Source organism: Agelaius tricolor, unplaced genomic scaffold (assembly GCF_023055355.1).
Source record: "Agelaius tricolor isolate 1412-34295 unplaced genomic scaffold, bAgeTri1.0.p SCAF_10, whole genome shotgun sequence".
Taxonomy (NCBI): Eukaryota; Metazoa; Chordata; class Aves; order Passeriformes; family Icteridae; genus Agelaius; species Agelaius tricolor.
The window spans coordinates 26,407,106-26,429,760 of NW_027269270.1; the positions used below are offsets into that span (position 1 = coordinate 26,407,106).

A 22,655-nucleotide genomic window follows, 5' to 3' on the forward strand; every position below is an offset into this window, starting at 1 on the left:
ACAGATGATTGAGTAAAAGGAATTTGTCTGCAGTCTCTGTTACTGGACTCCAGAATTTGCAGGATGGGGGGTTTTTTTCGGACTAGTATTCCTAGAAAGGAAGAAGAAAGCTCTCTGGTACTAGAAATGAAGCTCTGTGTGAATTATCCCACATGAATATATACAGGAAAGCTGTGACTTTTATTTCTGTCTCTTTAATCCTATAACGGAGCTCTAAGGTATTAAGCTATAAATTTCTAATTGAGAGAGAAATCCACTTGGATAGAAAGCAATTTCATGACCTTCATTAAGCCCACTGAGCCAAGCATATTCTTGGTGGCATCCTGTTAACTTTGAGTGATTTCAAATTTGAATTTGGCCCATGAAAGAATTATATGAAATCTTGGTCTTAAAAGTCATTGTCTGATGACCCTTTAGACAGGTTTTTTTTCTTGTAACATCAAGCACATGGGGTAACAAAGAGTAACAGAGGTTAGTTCTTGCAGTAATTTTAAGCAACCTCCATCACAAAAAGAAAAAGAGGACATTAAAAAAGAGATAGGATTTCATGGCATTTGTTTTGGATTCATGATAGATGAGAGGAAGGTCCTGTTCAGGGCCCCAAAGCAGATCCTGCCCACAGGATATGCTTGTGTCTGGTGCATATCTCTGGAGGAGATGAGGAATATATTTTTTTAAGACACTGTGCAAACATCTTGCTGTGCAGGCTGAAGTCCACTTAACAGCAGGGTGGCAGTGCTTGGTCCTTGTACCAGACCAAACTGAGAAATAGTTGGATATTTTTTTCCAGAGGAAGAGGAAACACAGATCTTGCAAGGTGTATGTTAGCAGGGTGACCATCTTGCCTGTCCTTCCCAGATGGGTCACTTTGTCCAGGAGTCACTGGCAGAGCACCAGGCTTTGGGCAGGAGGGAGGAGAGTTTTGGTGCTGCACCAGTCACAGCTGCTCACGTGTTTGGGGGTCACCTGCAGCCTGAGAGAGCCTGGGGCTGGTAGGTGCCATGGCAGGCTTGGCTGGGACAGCAGGAAGCAGAATGAGGATTTAACAAGGCTGGAGAGAAGAGTGGTATCAATGAAAGAGGTCACATTTTGGTAGTTTCTCCGTGTGGGAAGAGCAGGTCATTTAATGCATTAGTGTGCAAAGCTGGTGATGCTAATCCAGCTCTTGCTGTGTTTGAAAGACTCTTTCCTCCAGTTCCTGATCTCAGAAGAATCATCTGTGTAGGGAAAAACATAATTGTTTCTTCCCACATCTCTGTTTTTTAAGAACATCCTGGGTTTTAGTGCAGGAAAAGAGTCTAGGCTGCTTTTGTTATATCCCTGTTCCTGTTGAGCTTTAAATTGTGATCTGCATTGGCTCAAGCACTCTCTCAGTTGTGTTTTAAACAATCTCTGCTGCAAACATATTCTATGGTAATGGTTGCTGATGTCCCAGGGGAGCTGTGTGAGGACAATTCAGAAGTTTTAGCATGCTGCATTAAACCTTCATTTGTCCTTGTGGAGGCTGAGAAATTGGTTTTGGTTTTGAGAGTCTTAATGAAGAGTGGTCAATTAAAATGTTTGTAAGGCTCTGAACTAAAGGAAACATTTCATTAGGTAACACAGTTGATTTAACTGGTCCATAAGCTGGTCACTGGGTTCCTATTAAACAAACAATGTTCAGGCTCCCATTGTCAATATTTAAATTAAAAAAACCAAACCCTCACTTCTGTTCCTGATACTGATCCAACAAGGGTGTTCAGAGTCAAAATTTTATAGTATAGGCTGTCTTTCAAGAGAGGTCACATGGACCCCTTCTGCTGGCATTAAGTGCCACATGGCATCCTTGTTACAAGTTCAAGACATGGCTTACATAGAAAAATCACGTCAGGAAATGTTCATTTTCACTCCTTTTCAGTTACAATAGAGTGACTGTAAGTTGGTCACGAGTGTGGTGGGACATGGCAGCTCTCTGGGCTGGCACCAAGGTCTGCCACAGCCCAGCTCAGGGCTGCTGCTCCGCCTCAGTATCCAAGTGTGGCTCCATGCAGCTGTGAAAGGAGCAGGAAAATAAAGATGAAAGAATTCAAAACCACTTTGCTATTTCAGTCACATCACCCTTTCCCTTGTTTTTTCTCTGCTGGCTTTCCCTCCTCTCATCAAAGAAGTCTGTCTGCCTTCACTTTGATGGCCTTCACAGTTCTCCCCATCATCTCACTCCTTCCTACCTCAGTGGGCAGTGTCTCCACAGTGCTGGAGAGCTGCTGATGCCTGACTCCCCTCCCTACTGCTGTACTTTGATCCCACACTTCTGTGCTTTCTCCTGCTTCACAATCACCCTGCAGAAGAACTCGGGCCATAACGTGTCCATCCTTGGAATTATCCATGCTTATACCTTCTCCTGGGCACAGTTATCTTGGAAATAATAAAAAATGAGCAAATATGTAGCAATATGGGTGATGAGATCTGATTTTCATTGTGTCTAAGGGGTAAGCCAAGCCAAGGCTGAGAGGATGAGCCATATCTGTGTATGGATATTCATATCACAATGCCCATAGCTCTACCAGGGGTTTTACCTGTCAGGTACATCAAAAAAAGAAAACTAACCTGACAAATCCTTGAGAAATATGTGTGCTCCCCTACAAGTCACAGACACAGCTCATATGCAGGCTGTGGGAGCCCTGCTTTCAAGGTGCAGATAGTGTGCAGGCTGTTCCATGGTTTGTGAATAGCCCTATTTCACTGAGGTGGTATTTCTGTTTCATTTGGTTTTATTTTCAGTATGGCATCACTAGATAGTAACACCTACATTCAGCCATGGGGACATACCAGGTACCGGTAAAGTCACTTATATTTATTGCTTCAACTTCTTTCAGCTTCAGTTCTCTAGTCAAAACAAAAGGCCTCCAGTACTCTACCTGGAACTTTATTTTTATGGAAAAGGACAATTTTGATGAATGCTTTGATAAAACAGGAAAGGCTATTTTGGGGGAAGTTGCTTTGCTTTTGTACAGTGGATTTTTATTATTTTAAACACAGGATTCTTTGTTTAAAAGAGAGAAGGCCTGCAAATTTTCTTGTTTACTTTGCCTTTGCTTCCCCTTCTGGCAGGGGGTGGGTAAAATTTAGCCACATAGCTGCTGTCAGCTTAACCCCAAATTTCACAGTACAGTCTCTATGTTGTTTTTATCACTGAAAAAAAAAAGAGAAATGGAGGGAATTTAAAATGCTGTGGACCACTGAGACTCACCAAGAGTTCCAAAGGGTTCAGCTCTTGGTCTGGCGAAGAAACTGGAGAGAAACTCAGTAGTGGTTTACTACTTTACTTTTTCTCTTTACTGGAGAGAAACTCAGCAGAAACTCTGTGTCAGGCTCAGGAGTGCAGTTCCTTGCACAGCCCCTGAGGAAGACCAGGGTCATAAATTCTCCATGCCCCCCTGGTTCTCCTGCCTGCCTTCCCAGTCTCTTTTCCTGGGGCCAGCCCGTGCTTTTCAGGGCCAGGTTAAGCCAGCCAAGATAGATCCCTTTTGCTATCCTGCACGGAAGTGAGAACTTCCCTCCTCAGCTGCAGCTCATGAAGGGGAGGTCCCAGCTGGCCCCTGGCTGCTCAGATGAAGGGTGAGTGGGTGGCCACAGCCCTCTCCTGGCCCCACGAGCTATCTGAGAGGGGATGGGCTGAAAGGACTTCAGCTGAATGTACATGCTGACAAACAAGACTGCATCAATCCTTTTTTTCTTCCCAGCTTGTCTTCTCACACATGCTGGAAAAGGAAACTTTAATTTTTATTGCTCACATATTGATGTCCCAGCTGTTGGGAAACCACAAAGACCAAAGATTGTTCTACTGAGTAAATATTAGACTTGTAATTAATTGAGATAGTTTTCTAGAATAATGTGGGCTATGCAGCATCCCATTTGGCCTGGGGAAGAGTGGAGGCATCTTCCTGACTCTAAACAGTCCCCAGCCCTTCAGTGATCCCAGCACATGTCTCTGTTCATAGCAGGGCAGAGCTCAGCCTTCCCTTGTGTTAGCAGGAGCAGAGCAGAGAGAGGGGCCTGTGAAGCACCACAAATGGTGCTCACAGAGGCTGAGCAGTGGCTGTTGTACTGAGAAAGGACTCAGCTCTCCTGCTGGGCTACTCAGGGTCAAGAGATCAGGTCAGGGATTATCCAGAGGGCTCTGCACAGTTAGCCAGGGGAGGCACCTGCTGAAAATGGTGTGAATATTCTTTTTATTAACTGCAAAGGAACCATATGGGTGTCTTGTGTTTCTTCTCCTGGGAGCTGCAGTGCCTCAGTGCAGTGCAGAGACACCAGAGCAAGCAGGCAGTTCAGTTTGTACCACGAGGTTTTACACCAGCTCTGACCCAAAGGCAGCAGCCAGAGCATCCCCACGCCTCTGCCCCACCAGTGAAAAACGAGCACCCAGAGGAAGGGTATAAAAACAGCTCCTTGGGTAAAGTCTATTTCCTCTGTATTTAGTCAAGTCTTAAAATACAGTAGTGTGGTAGGAGGGGGGTGGCTGTGCAGCACTTGGCCCATGGAGCTGACAGGAAGGTCATCCTCAAAGATCAGCGGGAGCATGTGCATGACTTGTGTCTTGTGTTTCCTCTGAGCACAGACTAAATTTAGCATTTTCACAGATGGACATTGAACCATAATCCATCTAGGACTGCAGGGTGAAGAGTGGGATGGAAGCTGTTTGCCTGGGCTTTTTGCTGTGTAACCAGCTTCAGTGCACCACCACTTATTGTGCTCCTCAGGGTTTTCTGCTTTGCTCAGTATTGTGGAACTTACTGCCTGATCCTTTTCCCTGAAATTTTTAAAGTTTAAGCACGAAGAAAAAGTAAACTGCTGGTTCTGGGTTCAGGCCTGACACCCCTACTTAATGTCATACTGTGCATGTACTTTTCAACAGCACCATCACAAAGATTGAACCTATAACTACTGGTCCTTGCAAGAATTGCAGTAAGACAAATACTAATGACTGATGATTATGGGTTCCCCAAAATGTTGCCTTCCCACTCTTTCAGCTTCTAGACAGTTAAAGGGACTAATCCTAAATGTGGTATTTGTACCCTGCAAGGCCTGTATACTGCTGGGCTGATCCTTCAGTTGCTTATCTTAAGCAACTATTTTATGAGCGTGTTTTGAAGTGAACTAGTTCTGCTAAAAATCCCATTTCCCTGACTGGTCTGAGCTGGAAATAGGCAAACCATGATGCAAAGCACATGTGTATTAAATAATGTATTTCCAGTAACAGAAATTATGTTTCTGTGTATCTGCTCCAGCACACTGCACAGATTTGATATAGTGATCTTGACACAAGAAGCCTGATTTTCCTGTCATATATGCAAGCATTTTGCCAGAGCACTTATTCCCAGGTTACACATTTTGCAAAAGAGCCTGAAACAATGTCAAATTTGCTTAGTTCAGATTAATCCCAAATTTTATAAAGTAGAGTTAATGTTATTGCAACTATGATGATCTAAAAGTCTAGAATAGGAAGTCATCTACATAAATGCCAGTGTATCTTTTCCCATTCATATTAGCTGGTCTCATAAAGAATATTTCTTTATAAAAATGTTTTCTTTAACTCCAGAACTGTACTTTTCTTTTCTCGAAGGCAGAGTCCATATTTGACTGTATTTTCTTTAAATGTGTTTAAATAAGTCTCTCACACTCTAGAACAGGAAAACATGTTAAACCATTCTTTTCCTCAGGTGTCCTAAGCATTTATTAGAAGGTGCTACTTTACATTAGTATTATATATTCTTCATATGCATTGAACATTCAGTGATTCTGCAGAACTGTAATGCAGTTGAATAAGTTTGGTTTTTTTCTTCGCAGAGTTTGCAAAATACAAATTAAATTTTACACAGCATAGAGATAATTGCTTGCACATTGCAGGAAAGATTGGGATGGCCTCCAGCCTCACTGAATTTGTGCCTTCCAAGAAAAACAGTAGTCATACACTGTCCAACACTTCACAGATAAAGCAGCCCTGACTTTTCCTTAGCAGGACAATTTGCAGCTCATGATTATTGGTGATTCCCGTTTTCATTAAGTGAACCTCAAGTTCCATTTTTCTCACTGATAACATTTGCCTGATGCCAAATGACAGGTTTTTTTATTGCCCTTTGCTTTTGCAAGCCAAAAAGATTACAAGTTCAACAGTAGCACCCAGTGATCATATTTCAAGGGCATTTTTCTATTTCCTAGACTAGGGAGGAACACCAAAATATTTGAACTCAAGATACACTCCTAAAAGGTATTTTTAGGTCTTTGTACAGTTCAGTTTAACTTCTTCGAGACTGTACCCAGCTCTTTATTTTCTCTAGGAAATACAGTCTCAAAGTCTCAAAGACTATTTTCTTTAGATTTCATGTATCTTCAAGATTTTAAGTTAATAGCTGCATTTTGCCAAGGAACATACATCCAGTTTCTTTGGAAATCTGTGGGAATTGCATTTAGCTACCAGGGAGCAGATTCTGGCTTTAAGAACCAAATAGCATTCTTCAGAAAAGCACCAAAGAACTTATTAACTCTGCAGGACTCCTACTCAGTGAAATAAGAACATTCTTCCTTTCACTGACTAGAAAAGTCAAATTAGGTTTCATGCAGGGTGAAGGAATTGGGGTGCTCTTGGGGCCAATCTGGCCTGTGAAAAACCTTATTGAAAAAAAGCTTTGTGCATGGATGGCTGGCGAAGGTGGTTCAGGCTTTACACCCTGTAACCCTCATGGCCATTGCACATCTGTCCAGACTGATCTGCTGTGGTTGTGCTGTGCACACTCAGTGCTGCTCCACAGGATATCTGCTGGGACACAGCCTTCACCTGGCAGCTCGACACATTCTGCAATGTTCAATCTGCTGCAGCCTTTCATTATTCCAAAGATGTGCCTTTCTGCACATAAAAATGCAAAAATGCTCATTCCTCTCCCATCAGTTTCTGATTGCCATCATAAAACGGGACGTGCAGGCACAACAGAGACAGGGCTGAGCTCAGCAGCGCTAGGGGCAGAGTAGAAGATTGTCAGCCAGCTGGAAGAACCCATTTTGTCTCACAGCAGGAGGCTGAACCTCCCTGAGCATGAGGAATGTGTCCTGTGCCTACCTGAGCAGCCAGGATCTAGCACAGCAGTGGGATCACCCAGACCAGTGGGATCACCCAGACAGCCCTGCAGTACAGGTGATGCAAGAGCCACACAGCTTGAGGCTTTTGCAGTGAAATCTGAGCAATGCTGACAGGAGAACGAAGGCAGATCAAGGAAACAATCTGGGCTAAAACAAACCCTTTTTCTCCACTAGGTTAATTTTAACCTGGATCCACTTGCGGATCAGATTCACTGTGAAGCTGCACAAACATTTCTGTTGGCACAGGGGAAGCAGCAGGAAGGAGCAGGCACCTGGGAGAGACAGAAAGGGCACCAAAGGGATTTGGCAGGACTATTGGCTCTTGACAACTCAAAGTGCTTATGGAACTATCATGTAATGTGGAACTGTTTCGTACCAGGAGATTGCCTGAACATAGGAATTAAAAAGTACTCCATGGCATCATGTACTTGTCCCTCTTGCAGAAAGACCCTAGAGGGTTTTCTGTCTTGTGGTGACTGGAAATTCCAGTGTGTAGAAATCCAGCTTTTGGCAATGTCTGATGGTACCAAGCAGAAGGGGGATTTCCAGAGGTTTTGGTGCTAGACTGGCATTCCCAGGAGCACATTTCAAAACAGAACATCAGTAGACCTCCTGTCTGTCAGAGAGCTAACATCCTCAAAATATCCTAACTGCTGGTTAATGGACACCAAAGAATGAAAGCAGGCAGAGGTGCTCCACACTGAAAAAAGAAGGGTTGTTTTCTAGCTAGTCATTCCACCAGATGATAAAAATAGCTTTTAAACTACTTTTTTTTTCAATTCTCTGCACAGCAGGCTGCTTGTTATGTGTGCCCTTGTTATTTATACCCACCATAAGTTTCAATAGCAGCTTTACAGATTCTTTTATGCTTGTCTTAGATCTGGTGTTGTAAATCAGAAAGCTTTGCCATCTTAAACATTGCCTGGTAAGAACTCCTCTGCATTCTTTTTACCTTAGAATAAAAGGGAAGTGGAAAATACACTTAATGCAGTAATTTGGCCCAAATAAATATAAGCTTTTACAATACTGACACTGAATTTTATTTTGAGTGCAATTCCTCCAGATGGGCCAGAGAAAATTTTCCCCCTAAGCAGCAAATAGTGTGTGCCAGTTTTTAAGTTTTTCTTTTAGCTTGCCTTAAATCCTGTTTGTGTTGGGTAATGGGTGGGGGAAAGGAGATGAACAGAACTTGCAATTTGCTGCAGAACATCCCAGGAAAATAGTCTGAATACTCTTCCACTAAACAAACAAACAAACCAAAACAGGTAACAACTTACTCTAAAGAAAGAGAAATAGCATTTAAAGGAAAATCAGCTGTGGCTTCTACCATCCAAACAGAACAACCTCAGGCAAGTTGGGACAAGCAGGCTGGGAATATTTTTGTTACACTGTTGGTTGGTAGTTGCTAGAACAACTCACCTTTGTCATGCCCCAGTGTGCGAGGCTCCTGTTTGTCTTGGGAAGCAGACTATGATGGGCTGAGATAGGCTCCTGATTTCCCCACTGAGGCCCAACACAGTAAAGCAGGAGCCAAAACATCCAAAAGGCAGCACTTTAATGCCTCTTGTCTTCTGTCATTGGGTATTGCTGTAACTCCCAAAGATATCTCTCTCTTCTAATGGAGATAAGTGCTTCAGGAAACAAACACAAACCTGCTTTAAATTTTTATTTCACTCTTTTCTGCTGAAGAGCTGGGGTTTTATTTTGACCAGTAGCTTGTTCAGGATGTGCTCAGCATCCAGCACAGCTCCCCAGCAGCCAATGGGTACTGTACCAACAGAGTGTGGTGTGTGGTTTCGCTTACGGGGCCTCCCAGGTCAGACTGGTTTGTGAGGTGAGGCTCTTTGCTGCAGCCTCATCTGAGCATAACTCATCTGGGGGTGCTGCTGGCAGGTCAGAGAAGTTCTCTCTGCTCACTCCAGACCTTGCTGAAGCGGTAGAGCCAGTCCAGGGTCAGGTGAGCCTACGGTGAGGTCAGGGAGGACGGTAACGGGGCTGTACTTACACCAGCTTGTAACTGTTTCCTCACTGTCAGCAGATGCTTACTGCTTAGGAAGGAGCTGTATATCCAGGGGAATTGGTCCTGTGGAACAGGAAAATGTAGGAATCTGTTCTGAGATCTCTGAGAGGCAAAGTTAGACTGGAGGTTGAAGGGGTGTATGTGTTCTGCAGGTGTGTTCTGCTCCAAAATAGGTGAAACTATCCTGGGCAGTACTTACCTGAGTATTTGGGGGGGCAAATCTAAATTCTCTTGAAACAGGCTGAATCATGTGAAAGCATATATGTGTTATTTATTCTGTGGTCTGCTCTACAGTCATCCACCTTTACTTGATGATCTTTATAAGATATTTTCTGGGATAAGTCTCCAAGCAACTTCTCTCCTTCTGTAGATCTTCCTTCTTCAGAGAATGCAGAGAGAGAGAAAAGATGGGTTGTAAATAAGGAAGGAAAGGCTGGCGTCAGTGGGGAGCTTGTGATGTTTGGGAGAGGTGGGTGAGCAGTGTGTAAAGGTGAGGTCCATCACTGCAGAGCAGATGGGTCTGGCTGTGGCCTCTGGCTTTACAGAACAGTTGGTGTGCCAGGATGCTGTTAGGTCATGGCAACTCTTCTAAGCTGCCATAAATGCACCCCGTGCTGACATCCACAGCAGAGAGATAAGGATGATATATCCCAGCATTTGCTGAACATATGCCTACATTGCAGTTCAGCTTGGAGGTTGTGCTGGACTGTCTATATTTCTTCTTAATTTGTTTGGTTTAGCTAGTTGAGAATGTTCCTTTTTTTGCCTACTACTGTGCTGAACTGAGGAGCCAAAAACCTTTCCTTGGAGTTGTGCTCTCTTGCACCAGGAGGGAATATGACTCCATTTATTTATTTATTTTTAATTAATTTTATCTGTTTTAGTACCCAATAAACTTGTTGTTTTTTCCAACCAGCACAACAAGGCTCTGGCTATTTTTAAAGAATATGGTTCATTTGATTTAATCTAATGAATGTTTAGTGCTGTTGAAAATAGCTGGAGTCAGAGCCAAGAATAATGTACTGAAATGTGCTGGTTGAGCAAGGACTGCTTCACTCTGCCAATCTGTTTCCCTCCAGTTGTTCAGATTTACCTGGTTTTGCAAGTAGCATTTGCAGGCAAGATGTATTGATCAAGGTGCTTTTTAATAGTGATTGCAAAGGCCAGTAGTGCCAGAGACATATTTTGTCACACTCATTTCTAGACACAGCTAACAATGACAGCTCCTTCTTGTTGTTCAGTGTATGATGCCTAATCTCTGTTTCAGACCACTTTAAAGGGAATGTGAAATGCTGATATCCTTTTATTTCACATAGGAAAATTGAGGCATGAAATGGTAATTTTTTTCCCCTAAAGTCACCCAGAAAGCAAGTGACAGAATGAGTAATAAAATCAGCATCTACTGGGCTCCTGAAGCTGCAATGTAAGTCCTGATTTCTCCATGAACTGAAGCAAGACATAATCGAAAAAGAAGTTCTGCTAAATCCTGGTGGTTTGCACTGGTTTTCAGAACATCCATGTCCTGCCTGCACCCTCTGAATTGCTCTGTAGAGGTATCTAAATGTCCCTATTAACAAAACCTAAATTTCATGCATCTCTTTGCACTATCTGAATTTGACACTGCAAGGCACACCAAATATTTAAATTATGTTTTTGAAACTGTACAAATCCATCTTCCTTTTGCCATCCATCAGTTATTTCTGTTAGATAGTTTGTTTGCTATTCCTCCCTAAGAAAGGAGTGGCTAATACTTAAGCTTCATTGGATTAAAAAAATAAATCAACCATAGTACATCTTATTCTGTGATAGTGATGTCCATAGGGATGGATTTTCTGCAGAGATCACTTTACACCCTAAAGCACAATGTAGGATTGACTTGCATAAGTAATGAACAGATGCTCCTGACAGCTATTACATTATTCATCTCCCTGTGCATGTGATGGGGAGAAGGAAACAGCACCTGTTACTATGGGAGAAATATTGTCACTGCTGTTCTGCATTACAGACCTCCAGGGCAATCTGGGCCAGACGTGTTTCACTGCATTTGTGTTGACCCAAAATGAAGCCATGCCAGTTTACATCCCCTCGCTATTTTGTCCTTTGTTTCCCTCAGACAGGTCCCTCAGTTTATAAATTAAGAAAATAAAATTGCTGCTGAAGGTGTGAGGGAGCACTGAAAGCAGTGAAAAAATTTGTTTTCCATCTTTCATCCCAAATTTTTCTCAGGAAAGCTGGGTAAAACTATTAGAACTTATTTCCCCTCTACAACAACAGTACTTTTTACAGATCATCTCAGATTTCATATGGAAGTAACTCATATGCCTGGGGAATTTCTAAAGGCATGTTTAAGAGCAGACAGAAGTATTTTCCTTGTCATCCTGACATTGGATTGAGTTCCCGTTCATCATCGGTGTTGGGCAGGGCAGCACGCATGGCCCATGGTGCAGGCACACTGCTAATAGACTTAGCTTCAGATGCAGCCAGCCAGGGCCATAAAATTCTCTTGTTCACTCCACTGCAGGTAATGATTGGAGCATTTAGAGTGTGTTTCCAGGAGATGTTTCCTTAAAGAACTCCTGTGACTCAGTCTTCCAGTAAAGGGGGTTTATAGCAAAGAAGGAGGGTGCCTTTTTACACAGGCAGATAGTGATAAGACAAGGGGGAATGGTTTAAAGTAAAAAAAGGAGATATTTAAGTTAGATGTTGGGAAGAAATTCTTTGCTGTGATGGTGGTGAGGCATGGGAACAGACTGCCTGGAGACATTGTGGCTGCCAAGTGTTCAAGGCCAGGTTGGATGGGACTTTGAGCAACCTGATCAAGTGTAAGGTGCCCCTCCCTATGGCAGCAGGGTTGAAATAAGATGACCTTTAAGGTCCCTTCCAACCCAAACCATTCTGTGACTTTATTCTTTGATTCAGCCATAGGTTAGAGCAGGGACAGGGATCTTTTCTTTCTCAGGTGACATGCTGATAATTCAGGGACCACAGCAACACATAAATTCATCCTGCCCAATAATCTTCTAGTCCCAGACAAGCAGCTCCTTGCCCTTCACCTCGGGCAAGTGGGCTGTACAGATTTCCATCCCCCACACAATGTCTGCAATATTTCTACATCCCAAAGGCTGAATTTCCTACTTGAAGCTAAAGAATCAGTGCAGTTGGCAGCATAGTGCCAATTTGCTGCTGCTGACAGATGTTTTTCCCAGCTAGGGCTGGAGCTGAACTAGACTGCCCACAGCATGTCTCCTCCTCTTCTTTATAGGAGCTAATTGATATGGTGTGGTTATTAAGAATATGGCTTTCAGCCTTATTTTGTGAAATATTTATTCCATGTATCATTCATTAGTGGTTATGTGTGGATGTTCATGTTTCTAAAGGGCAACTTTATAGAGATAATCTTCACAACACTGCTGGAGCTGTAGAGTGGGGAGGGGCAGAGCCTGCTTCCTCCCACAATAATTACTTCAATTCTGTTTTAATTAGGGAAGGAGGTTTTTTAAAGACCTGAAATTGCACCTTAATTATGTTTTAAAGTTTGGCTGCAATTACAAGAGTTGCAACCTTGCTTCCCAACCCTCCTCACAGTCTCAAACTCCATGCCCATGTGCTGGTTTAGTGAAGCTCATTCCCTTGCAGTGTTATTGTGGTGCCTCTGCTGGCACACTCTCCATGGTTTTCCACCACCCTGGCTCTCAGCTGATGGCTCTGATCAGCCCAGTTCCCCCTGCCTCCCCAAGCTCCCCCCAGCATGCCAGGCTCACACAGAATCACAGAACATGCTGAGCTGGAAGAGACCCACAAGGCTCCTCAGGGTGGACAACTCTTCCAGGAGTCATGGGAATTTAGAGGTGGAATGCTAGAGGTGAACAGATTAGGCTGTTTCCTAGTTTCTTAAATGAGGAATATTAAAGGTTTTCTTAAGATGATTTTTAAAACCAACCAAGAGCTGGGATCTGGCAAATCAGGCTCTGTGTATGGCCTGCTCCTGCCTCAGGTGCTGTATTGCAGGTCTGGGCAGATGCCACATGAGCAGTGAAATGCCAGTGAAGACCTTACTCCTTTTCTGTTTGCACAAAGGCTGAGATCGGGGGGGGCAGCCAGCCCATGGGGCAAGAGGTGGGCATGCTGTGCAAGGGGGGGGGTTAGAAAAGAGAGATGCAGTTCAAAGTAGAAAGCAGAGAAGTGAGGAGCTGCCTCCTCAGAAAAGCCCTGCTGCAAGTTTCCTGAATCACTCAGAGGATTTGAGTTGAGCTGCTGCCTGGAGAGCCATGGCAGGGACAAACACAGAGAGAGGTGCAGAAGGTGAAGGTGTCCCAGCTGGTTCCCAGCCCACCTTTTCCTTCTCTGGCTGCAGCTAGGCTTTCTGCTTCATGTGTGACATATTATCTCCCCACTACAGGCACAAGAGCCCTGAGTGCACCCTCGAGACATTCCCTTGCAGCTCCCAGATAGGCAAAGACCCAAGTCAAAGAAAGACACAACACACAGCAAATGGGAAACGGTTACAGAGCCCTTTGTTCTCGTGTACTGAAAACACCTTGGTGCTCAAGGGCATTGGCAAGAAAATGTGCATGCTTCAGGCGTGTGACAAGGTTGTCAGTCCTTCCAGTGCGGCTGTAGTCAAAGAACAGTTCCTGCAGAGCAGCCAGAAGTGAAGCAGGAAGGTTTCATATTTGCCAGTGTGGTGGAGGGAGTTTCTCAGTTTCTCCTCTGTCCCTCTCCTGGCACCAGGTACTGGGGTCTTTCTGCCAGGAGTCCTTAGGGTCTGCATGATCCCACTCAATGGTTCCATGGAATCACTGAGTGCAGGCCTCCCCCTGGGCAAGAGCACCCTGAGGTGGGTTTGTGAGCACTCTGCTGTGGCTCCAACCCTCTCCTCCTGTCCAGAAATGGCCTTTGCCCCCCTGGGAGTGGACTTACCCCAAAGCCATTGCCAAAAGCCTTAGGCCAGATCAGCAGCACAATAGAGCTGTGCCTGCTCAAGCTGAAGCCCTGGCACAGAGTGGCACAAAGCGTGGCACATCTCCCCTCTGCTCTTCCCTCTCATACCTATGTCTGCCTGGGAGAAGGAGCTTGTTGGGTTTGTTCAGCTTTTGATGCAAGAGTGCAAAACTATGATGCTGTTGCTCTGGAATCCTGCCCGACCTCTCCTACCAGCTGCCTCTAGCAAGGTTCGGGATGTTTTTGGCACCTCCAATTTTCTGTGCTTTAGGTGGGAAATCCTAACACAACAGGCTGGCACCTTCCAAAGCACGCTGTGCCTCTGGATCTCGAGTGTCTGGGTCCGGGTGTCAGAAGGGGAGGCATTCCCTCTGCAGTGCTTCGGGCAGCTCTGCTGCTGCAGGAAGCAGGCAGAACCCTTGGGATCACCGCCGGCTGGGCAGTATTTTCAGCCAGTTGTAAAGAGTTTTAGCTGTCAGATGCTTAAGTTAAGGAATGGCACTGGGGGCGGGGAGGGAAGCCAAGAACATCGTGAAGTTTAAAAAAACCCCACGGCAATACAAGTTTTGCCTTTTAAAGGCTTTGGTGGAACCCCCCATCCGCAACGTATCAGAGCTTTAGCAAACTTCCTCCCGGGCACTTTTTATTTCTCGCTCCCCATCTCGGATACCGCAGTTCTGCATTTCTTCCTCCCGAAAACTGTTGGTTTTTTGGGTTTTTTTTTCCAAGCGTTGGCGGAGCCCGGTGCGGCCGCAGCCCCCCCGCCCCTCCCCGGCCGGGCCGGGCCGGGCGCGCTCCGCCCCCGCCGCCCCCGCCGCAGGCGCCGCCCCCGAGGAGCGCGCCCGGCTCTGGGGGACCGGGGCTGCCGGCGCCGCGGGCAGCGGCTCTGCCGCGCTGCTCGCCAACAGCTCCCTGCCTTCTTTCTCTGCAGAGCCTTGTTTTTTAGTCTTAGTATTATAATTTCTTTCGTTGTTTTTCGCGAGCGGGCCGGTGGCTCCTTGCCATGAGCAGCCCGAAGGCAGCATGAAAGCGGGCAGGCGCGGCTATCCCGCCCGCTCCGGTGTAGGATGGCTCCTGGCGAAGTGCTGCTGCTGCTCCTGCACAGGTCGGTGGGGCCCGCGTGTGGGGAGCCTGGCCCGGGGCGCTGCGGGGGTCGGGGACTCTGCGGCGTCCTCGGCAGGACAGCGTCCCTCCGGGGACAGCGAGGACAGCGGGGACAGCGGTGCCCCCGGGCCGGGGGACAGCGGGGGAGAGCGGGGACAGCGGTGCCCCCGGGCCCGGGGACAGCGGGGGAGAGCGGGGGAGAGCGGTGCCCTCGGACCCGGGGACAGCGGCGGGTGAGCCGGTAGCGAGCACCGCGAGCGAGAGGGCAGGAGTTGACACAGTTTTACAGTGTATATATATACAGTTTTGCAGTATAGTTGTACATTTTAGCATTGCTCGTAGAAAACTCTCTGCGACTGTAGGGTCAATAGGGCGGGGAGAAATATTTGCTTAAATGATTATTTTTTTTCCCCTTTCCTTTCTGGTCTTTCTTGGGCTCCAGTACGAGCAAAATGCTTTGAGAACATCTGTTTCTCACAGTTCACAAATCTCTGAATGGTGATGGGGGAAGGTCTGGGGAAGCTGGCTGAGCTGAAATGCTGAGAGAGATGTGGGAAAGCCAGGGCAGCTGGAGTGCCTTGTAAAAATAAAATCAAAATCTGGCTTTTATGTGGAGCAGCACAGCTCAGAAGCATTGACTGAAGGTTTCTCAGCCTGCAGTCTTTATGCTGTGATATGGCTCTTGGACTTGTTCTGGATAATGTGAGGTTTTTCAAAGATCTGCTTGTGGGATCTCAATGTTTCCTGTTCTCTGAATGGCCAAAGAAAATGTCTCGAACAAAACTTGGCTTTTGTTTTGTTCCTTTTTTTTTTTTTTTTTTAATAACTAAAGTTTTCTCATGCAGTCTTTTGGTAACTCTGGAACCCAAATAAAGAGCAGATAAAGATGACATTGATGATGGGTGGGCCTGCTGGTTTCTTGAGGCACACATTTGCAGTGCAGGAGCCCTCTTTCCCAAGTTACTGAATTAGTCACACTTATGTGGTGACAGCAGCAAACTAGTTGGTGATGGAGTTTGCCACTACTTTGTAAGATGTGATCTGTTTCAGCCTGGGGAGAACTCACGACTCCCAACCTCATGCTGAGGAAGTGATTCTCGAGGTCAGTGCACAGCACCCCACTGCTTTGCAGCCTTTAAGGAGGAACACGCAATCTGGTTTAGGGGTAGGGCTGCCTGTAGAAAGCTCGTGGTACTAAACCACTGGGAAAGCCAAGTCTCTTGGACAGCCCCTGCTTTAACGTGTTGGCCCATGCAGCAGGGGCTGGAGCAGCATTCAAGCTCTGTGAGAGGGCTCTGGTCTTGAAAATGTTGATTCTAAGGGATTAAAATCTCCCTGCTGCCTGTCCTGCCTACAGAGGTCTCTAGAAGGGGGAAGGGGTAACAGCTGGCTCTTCTCTCCCCAGTTGAAATGTTAACTGTGTTTGCAGTTCTAGTTTACTGGGTTGGTAACAAAAGGTGTTTTGTGATACAGATTGATTTACTTCTTTCTTATCCTTGGTTGTAAACTTCAGGCAAAAAGTTCTAAAAGGCTGTCTGTCATGCTGTGTTTATTATAGAAAACCAGAGATGGTGGAAATACTCCCTGAATTTAAGCAGGTACCAAACCTAATATTTGAGAAGGGATTCAGGTGCCGCAGATTACAGCATCAGTGTGCCTTTGTTGGCAACTTCTCCCATTGAGCTTGGAGATGTTTTCATGTGGCAACCAGGGCTCTGAAGCTCTAACTTCATGTATTCTGTGTTGTCAGCAATCACCTGGGGGGCACACTGTTCATCCAAGGGCTCCTCACTGATCTCAGTCTTGCAGTGCAAATAGGTCAATGTAGTTTGTATTAAAGGTGGGTATGAAGCATCTCAGAGCTGCTCTCAGTGCTGCCCTGTAGCTGACCTTACCTTTTTCTTTGGAAATTCGACTCTGCTTTTTCCTGGTGCCAGTGCCTGATGTATCTTGATCTTTTGCAACAGCTTAGTAGGTTTGGTGTGTGAATAAGAACTGTCCAGTGAGAGAAATAGGGAAGATGAGCCTGCATTCTGTGTCAAACACAGGTTTTGTGCTCAAACAGTTGGAGTGAGCTGCATCATTGCTTTCCATGGAGCTTGGAAGTGATGTGGATGCTTGATCTCCTAAATAGCAGCAATAATGCAGAGCTGAAAAAAACCCAAACCCGAGGTCCCCTGTGTATCATGAAATACGTAAGTTTTGTGTAACTGGGCATTTCTCTGAAGGATTTTGAAAGATGACTCAAACCCTTTTGCATTAGTATTCCACTGTCTATTGCAGCAGTAGAGATGCTGCTTTTTTGCTTGTTTCTCTTGGTGAGTTTCTGATCTTGTCAGCTTTGCCCATGTACAGAGCTGTTGGGATCCATCCAGAGAAAGCCAGTGACAATAGCATTTGCAGTTTTGTTCTTACTCTGATAGTTGCCTGCAGGAACTAAATAAGGAGTACTTCTCTGTTCTGCAATATAGAGAGATATGAATCCTAATATAGGAGTGCTTCAGAGCAAGAGTCTGTCATTTGCTTTCAGCCATAAAAAGGGGTACTTGAGGAGCAGCACACTTGCATAGCCTTTAGGACAGTGGCTTTAGTGGCTAAGAGTGTGCAAGCAAGGCTTTTTGCAGGATCTCCTAAATGCAGAAGTGCAAAGTGAACTAGTGTAACAGAATGCTTCTTAAAGCTGCAGAACTGTCCCTGGTTAAGAGGGTTCAAATTCTGATGGTCTTCTCATAGCTAGAAAGTCATTGAACTCTCCTTAGAAATCAGCCCAGGATTTGCAATTGAATATACTTTTTTTTTTTTTTACATGAAGTCTATCCTCTCAGTTATCTGTGTGGTTCAGATTAGAAATTATTTTTAAAGGGAAAAGAGGGAAAATAAAGACATGGGAGGGATTCCCTCTTTGTGAAATGTCTTTTCCAAAGCAAATGGGCAGCTGCATGCCTTGGGTGTGAGAAGATCAAAACTTTGCTGCCTTTAAGCACAGAGCCAAGTCCAGTGTGTGAGTGCCATTCCTCTGCCCTCCCTTCTGCACAGGGCTCTGAAGCTGATCAGTGAGTGGGAGCATGGGCATTGGGTGAGACTAAATTCCAGGCTCTGATGCACAGGGAGCTGTAAACATTACCAGTGTCTCAGATTTAACCTGGAAATTAAATTCTACGTGCTGCCTTAAACTTGGGGCCTTATTTAGAGGACTTTTTTTTCAGTAGTTCAGCTCATTCAATTCTAGCCCAAACTGGAGCACGCTGGGATCTCACTGCCCTAAGGGACACCAGGAGGGTGGAAAGCACAAACAAGGTGTAGGAAATGCTTTTCTTTGAGCACAAGGAGACAGATGTTCCCATCTGCTGGGCTTGAGCTGGCTGTGACTGTACCAGGTACAGACAAAGAAAAGGGTCTGTGGTTAAAAGTAATCAATTGTCAGAGTAACTTTAGAGTTCAGATGGGTAACATTTTGCTGCAGTGTGGCTTCAGGTGAGAAAATAGTATGGTTTCTACTTGAGGGTAGCCAGAAACCAGGAGGGGGATTTAAAGGGATGCGCTGTGTTGGCTTTGATAAAGAGCACATCCTCTGCCTCCTTGAGAAGTTGTTCCTCTGAGTAGGCTGCTGGTTGTTTGCAAACTTCTGCTTTCAGAACAAAAGAAACTTAATCTGAATGTCAAAACTTAAATCTCACTGTGTTAAAGTTGAAAGGTTGAGTGGGTTTCTGTTTGTGCTAAGCTCCTAGTAAAGCTCTTATTTTAAATTTTCTGTCCCTCTAGCTGATTCTATCTCCTACACTTTCAGTCTTCTTTCTGCAATTTTCTGTTTTAATGTCTTCTTTTTCTTTCTCTCCTTCCTTCCTTTCCCTCTTCTTGCCTAAATCTTTGGTTTGTTACTGGATCTATGCTGTAAGATGAACAAAGAAAGCTTGTCCTGACAGAGTGGTGATGACTTCTGTGCAGTGAAGGGGGCTCAGCCAGCCACCCTGGTACATCTTTTCTAGCTGGGCAGAAACAGAGCCTTAACTGGAAGTTAAGAAAACCAGCATCATCACAAGGGCTGTCAACAGCACATTAATAAAAGTTATTTCTTCATTAGGTAAAAAGTGAGATCTGATGGTGCTTTTTATAGAAGGTGCTGACACTGTTACAGGGAGCTGCAGAGCTTTGCTAAGGGAACTGGTACCTTTGTGCTGAGTGGTAGCAAGAGAGTGATCTGCAGTAATATATTCAAGCCCATAACATTTCCTAATTTGAACATATTTTATTTAGTGCTTCAGGCTGAGCCCTGGTTGCACTGTGTAAAGCATAATGGAATGCATGGCCAAGGCAGCTCTGTCAAAATTGGGGCAGAGGAGAAAACAATAGTAAAATAAAGGGTGTCAACCAAAGCTTGCTTAGCTTCCTGGTCCTTCTTGAATGAGAAATATGAGGAAACTCTTAGGTTTCCCAAATAATCTCCTTGGGTGATGTCCATCTGTTGCTCATTAGTTGTATCTCAGCAAAGTTAAGAGGATCAAGTGTACTGGTCCTCTGTAGGCAGTCTCCCTCCCTCTCATGCCAGAGTTGAGCTCTGCTCTTTGTCCTGGCAAATTCATGAGCAAATGGCTGTGGAGAGGTTTGCAAGAGTTGTTGTTGTTTCCTTCCAGTTCTATTAAGAGAAAACTGGTTAGCCCATGACAGAAACGTCTCTTCCAAATCCTGTGTTTTCCCACCTCTGCAGGCTGAGTCAGGAGTCAGAATAGGTCATAGCAGAGAGTTATTGGAAGGGACAAAAGAGTTGATGAAAATGCTGCTCAGTTGAGCAAGCAGGATTAACGTGACAAGGTGAATACTGTTAGCAAAAAAAAAATTTAAAAATGACTCTGTTTGTTGGTGTGAAACTGCTTTCTCACACCTGCTCTACACCTTCCTGACACACAGTTCTCAGTTAAGCATGTCCCTAAAGCATGACTGACAGTCCCCATGCCAGTGTTTTGTGGTAATATTCTGAACCTCACTAATCTGAACATCTTAGTATTTGTGTGGCAATGACACATAGGAGGAGTTCAGGAGAAGTCCTGGGGCTGATGAGTAACATCTGAGTATGGACAGTCAAAGGAGAAGCATGGACCCTGCTCTGCTGGCAGGCTGTGAGTTCCTTGTAGGATTACTTAGTGTTGTTAAATCTTACCTGTTTGCAGGAGGGCTTCTTGAGGGTAGGAACCTTGTTCACAGATACAGCAGGTCACATTTTCAGTGGGTCTGTATTACTGTTGAAAATAAACTGCCCAAGAGCACAGAATGTTTGAGCTTTTCAGAAGTGCTGGTTGCTGCACATGACACTGTGCTCACTGCTCTCATCTGCCACCAGCCACTTTCTGTAAATCGAATGTTTATCTTGTCAGTGCCAGTGTTGGGACGCTTTAGCAACTTTCTCTCAGTTTCCAAGATCCAAGCAATAACACTGTTATTATTTTCTCTCTTGAAAGTTACACGCACTGCTAGGCAGCTCTAACTCTCCTCATACAAGCTGGCTCCTCAGCCTCTGGCTTCATGTCTCCCTGTTGTGACTGATCTTGCAGCCTCTTTACATGTGGTTATATACAAGATGCAACAGAAGTGGTAGAGAAAGTAAACTTTCAGATATTAATTCATGTGTGAAAAAGAGGTAGCAAGAGCCTCTGTAAACATCAGCTTTCAGTTACTGGTCTAGGTGTGAATACGTGGTGGGGATCCTTATTATTCAGATTGCTACGTTGTTTTCAACTTTTATAAATTTGTCCAGCTTTAAAGAAACATGGGATTTGCTTTTATGCAGGCAAAGCTCCAAAACTTCCCCTTTACTCCAAGGAGTATATAAGAACCCACAAGGCTTTATTCATCTTGTCAAAAACCTGAAGAAAGGAGACTTTATTCTTAGGAAAAGAGAACAGATAACTGTGAAAAATATAGCTTGGATAACTCTCTCTGCTCAGTATGAGGACGTGGGGTAATTAAACATGCTGTTTTCCTATAAAATAAGTGCCAGATAGATGTATTGTTCAGGAATTCAATGCACGGATGCTGAAATAAAATCTCTCCATTTTGAAGTGAAACAAAAAGGGCAGTTATTTCACATGACCCCAGAAAGATTTTGTTTGGGTTTTTTCCCAAACTGTTATATTTCAGCACACACCTTGTTAAAACTTATGTGTGTATTAGGAAAACTAATCTATCATTTCAAACTCAAAACCTCCCAAAGTTCCAAAGTTGTCATTCTAAAAATAGCATCAAGATACTTCTCAAGCACACCAGAGCACTGTTACATTTCAGTCTAATTCTTGTCTGTTAACAGGCTTTATGAAAGCATTTTCATATTTGGCAAAAGTTGCAATTTCTTTTCAAAAGAGAGGAATTGGTTGGGCAGTTAGTGATTACAGCAGGGATCTACAGATCCTGTGGTTTTCAGTTCAGTAAGGAAATCCAATTTTCTGCCAGTTTAGCCACTGCATCAGTTGCTATTGCAGAAGAGTTCAATTGCTAATATTTCATCACACAATTTTGTGTCATATGAAGTTAATTTTTAATATAACTATAGAAGCACATCTGGATATTTTCTTTAAAAAGATGCATAGATCACAAGTAGGAGTTCAAGAATCATTAGAAAATAATGAGATTATCTCCAATGCGATAAGCTTGAAATCATCTCCCTTGACCATTCTGTGCCATTGGAAAACCACAGAACAAAAATCAATGTGCTTGCTCTTAGCTCCTGTTGTTTGATGTGGCTGGTTATGCTGAAACACAAACGAGTCCTTGAGTTAAAGGTAGTTAGTGCACCCCATTGGGTCTCCTGTTGAGTTTGACTTGCCTTGCATTCCTTCAGTCCTGGACCAGCCCCACAATGGTCTCCTGAGCAGGCTGAGAACTTGGGAATCACACACATCACCTGGGCTCCCTTCATATAATTAGGGCAAAATATGAAAATGTCTCCAGTGAAGTTCTAATGAGATGAAAACTAGAACCTGCAAGCTGAATTACAGCAGTTAATAATAGAAAAGCCATAGGGGTTCTTCTCTTTGATGGGGAGAAACCCATTATATGCACTTCAGTTTATGTATTTGTCATTTATTTTTTTTTATAATGTAGCACACATAAGATTGTGTTGCAGAAGGTTCTGACTGGATTTTACTCCCTGACCTCCCAGTACTTCCCAGTGGTCGTGGGTGCTCCTTTACTGTACAGAAACCGCGGCTACTTCTGGGAAATGGAAAAAGTGTCTCAGGTTTTGTGTTGCCACATGATGAATCAGTAATTGCTATCCTGTTGCCCTTATTGCCCCCCAGTGCACTTGGTTGTCCCATGTGGTACAGCCATTGCAAGTCCTGGGACAGCTCAACAGCTTTGAAATCTTGGATCCCCTGCAAAATGATATTCCAGGCTGTGAAGTTCCATAAAGGGGTGAAGCCTGGGAGCCAGACCTGCTGGGAACCCATTAGCAAACATCATCCTGAGGAACCAGTAGGTGGTT

The 22,655-nt window shown here is 44.5% G+C and overlaps 1 protein-coding gene across 15 annotated transcripts in view; it reads left to right on the forward strand.

Annotated features, from left to right (window-relative positions):
• KALRN (kalirin RhoGEF kinase) overlaps positions 1-22,655 on the forward strand; it is a 465,290-nt gene that overhangs the window by 374,029 nt on the left and 68,606 nt on the right. Inside the window, exon 1 of one of the 15 annotated variants that reach the window (XM_071435313.1) lies at positions 14,900-15,182. The exons of the other annotated variants lie outside the window; for them this stretch is intronic. Coding sequence (XP_071291414.1) covers positions 15,101-15,182 — 82 coding nt within the window. The 5' untranslated portion in view covers positions 14,900-15,100. Of the gene's footprint in view, positions 1-14,899; positions 15,183-22,655 lie in introns of those variants that run through there. 15 annotated transcript variants of the gene reach the window in all.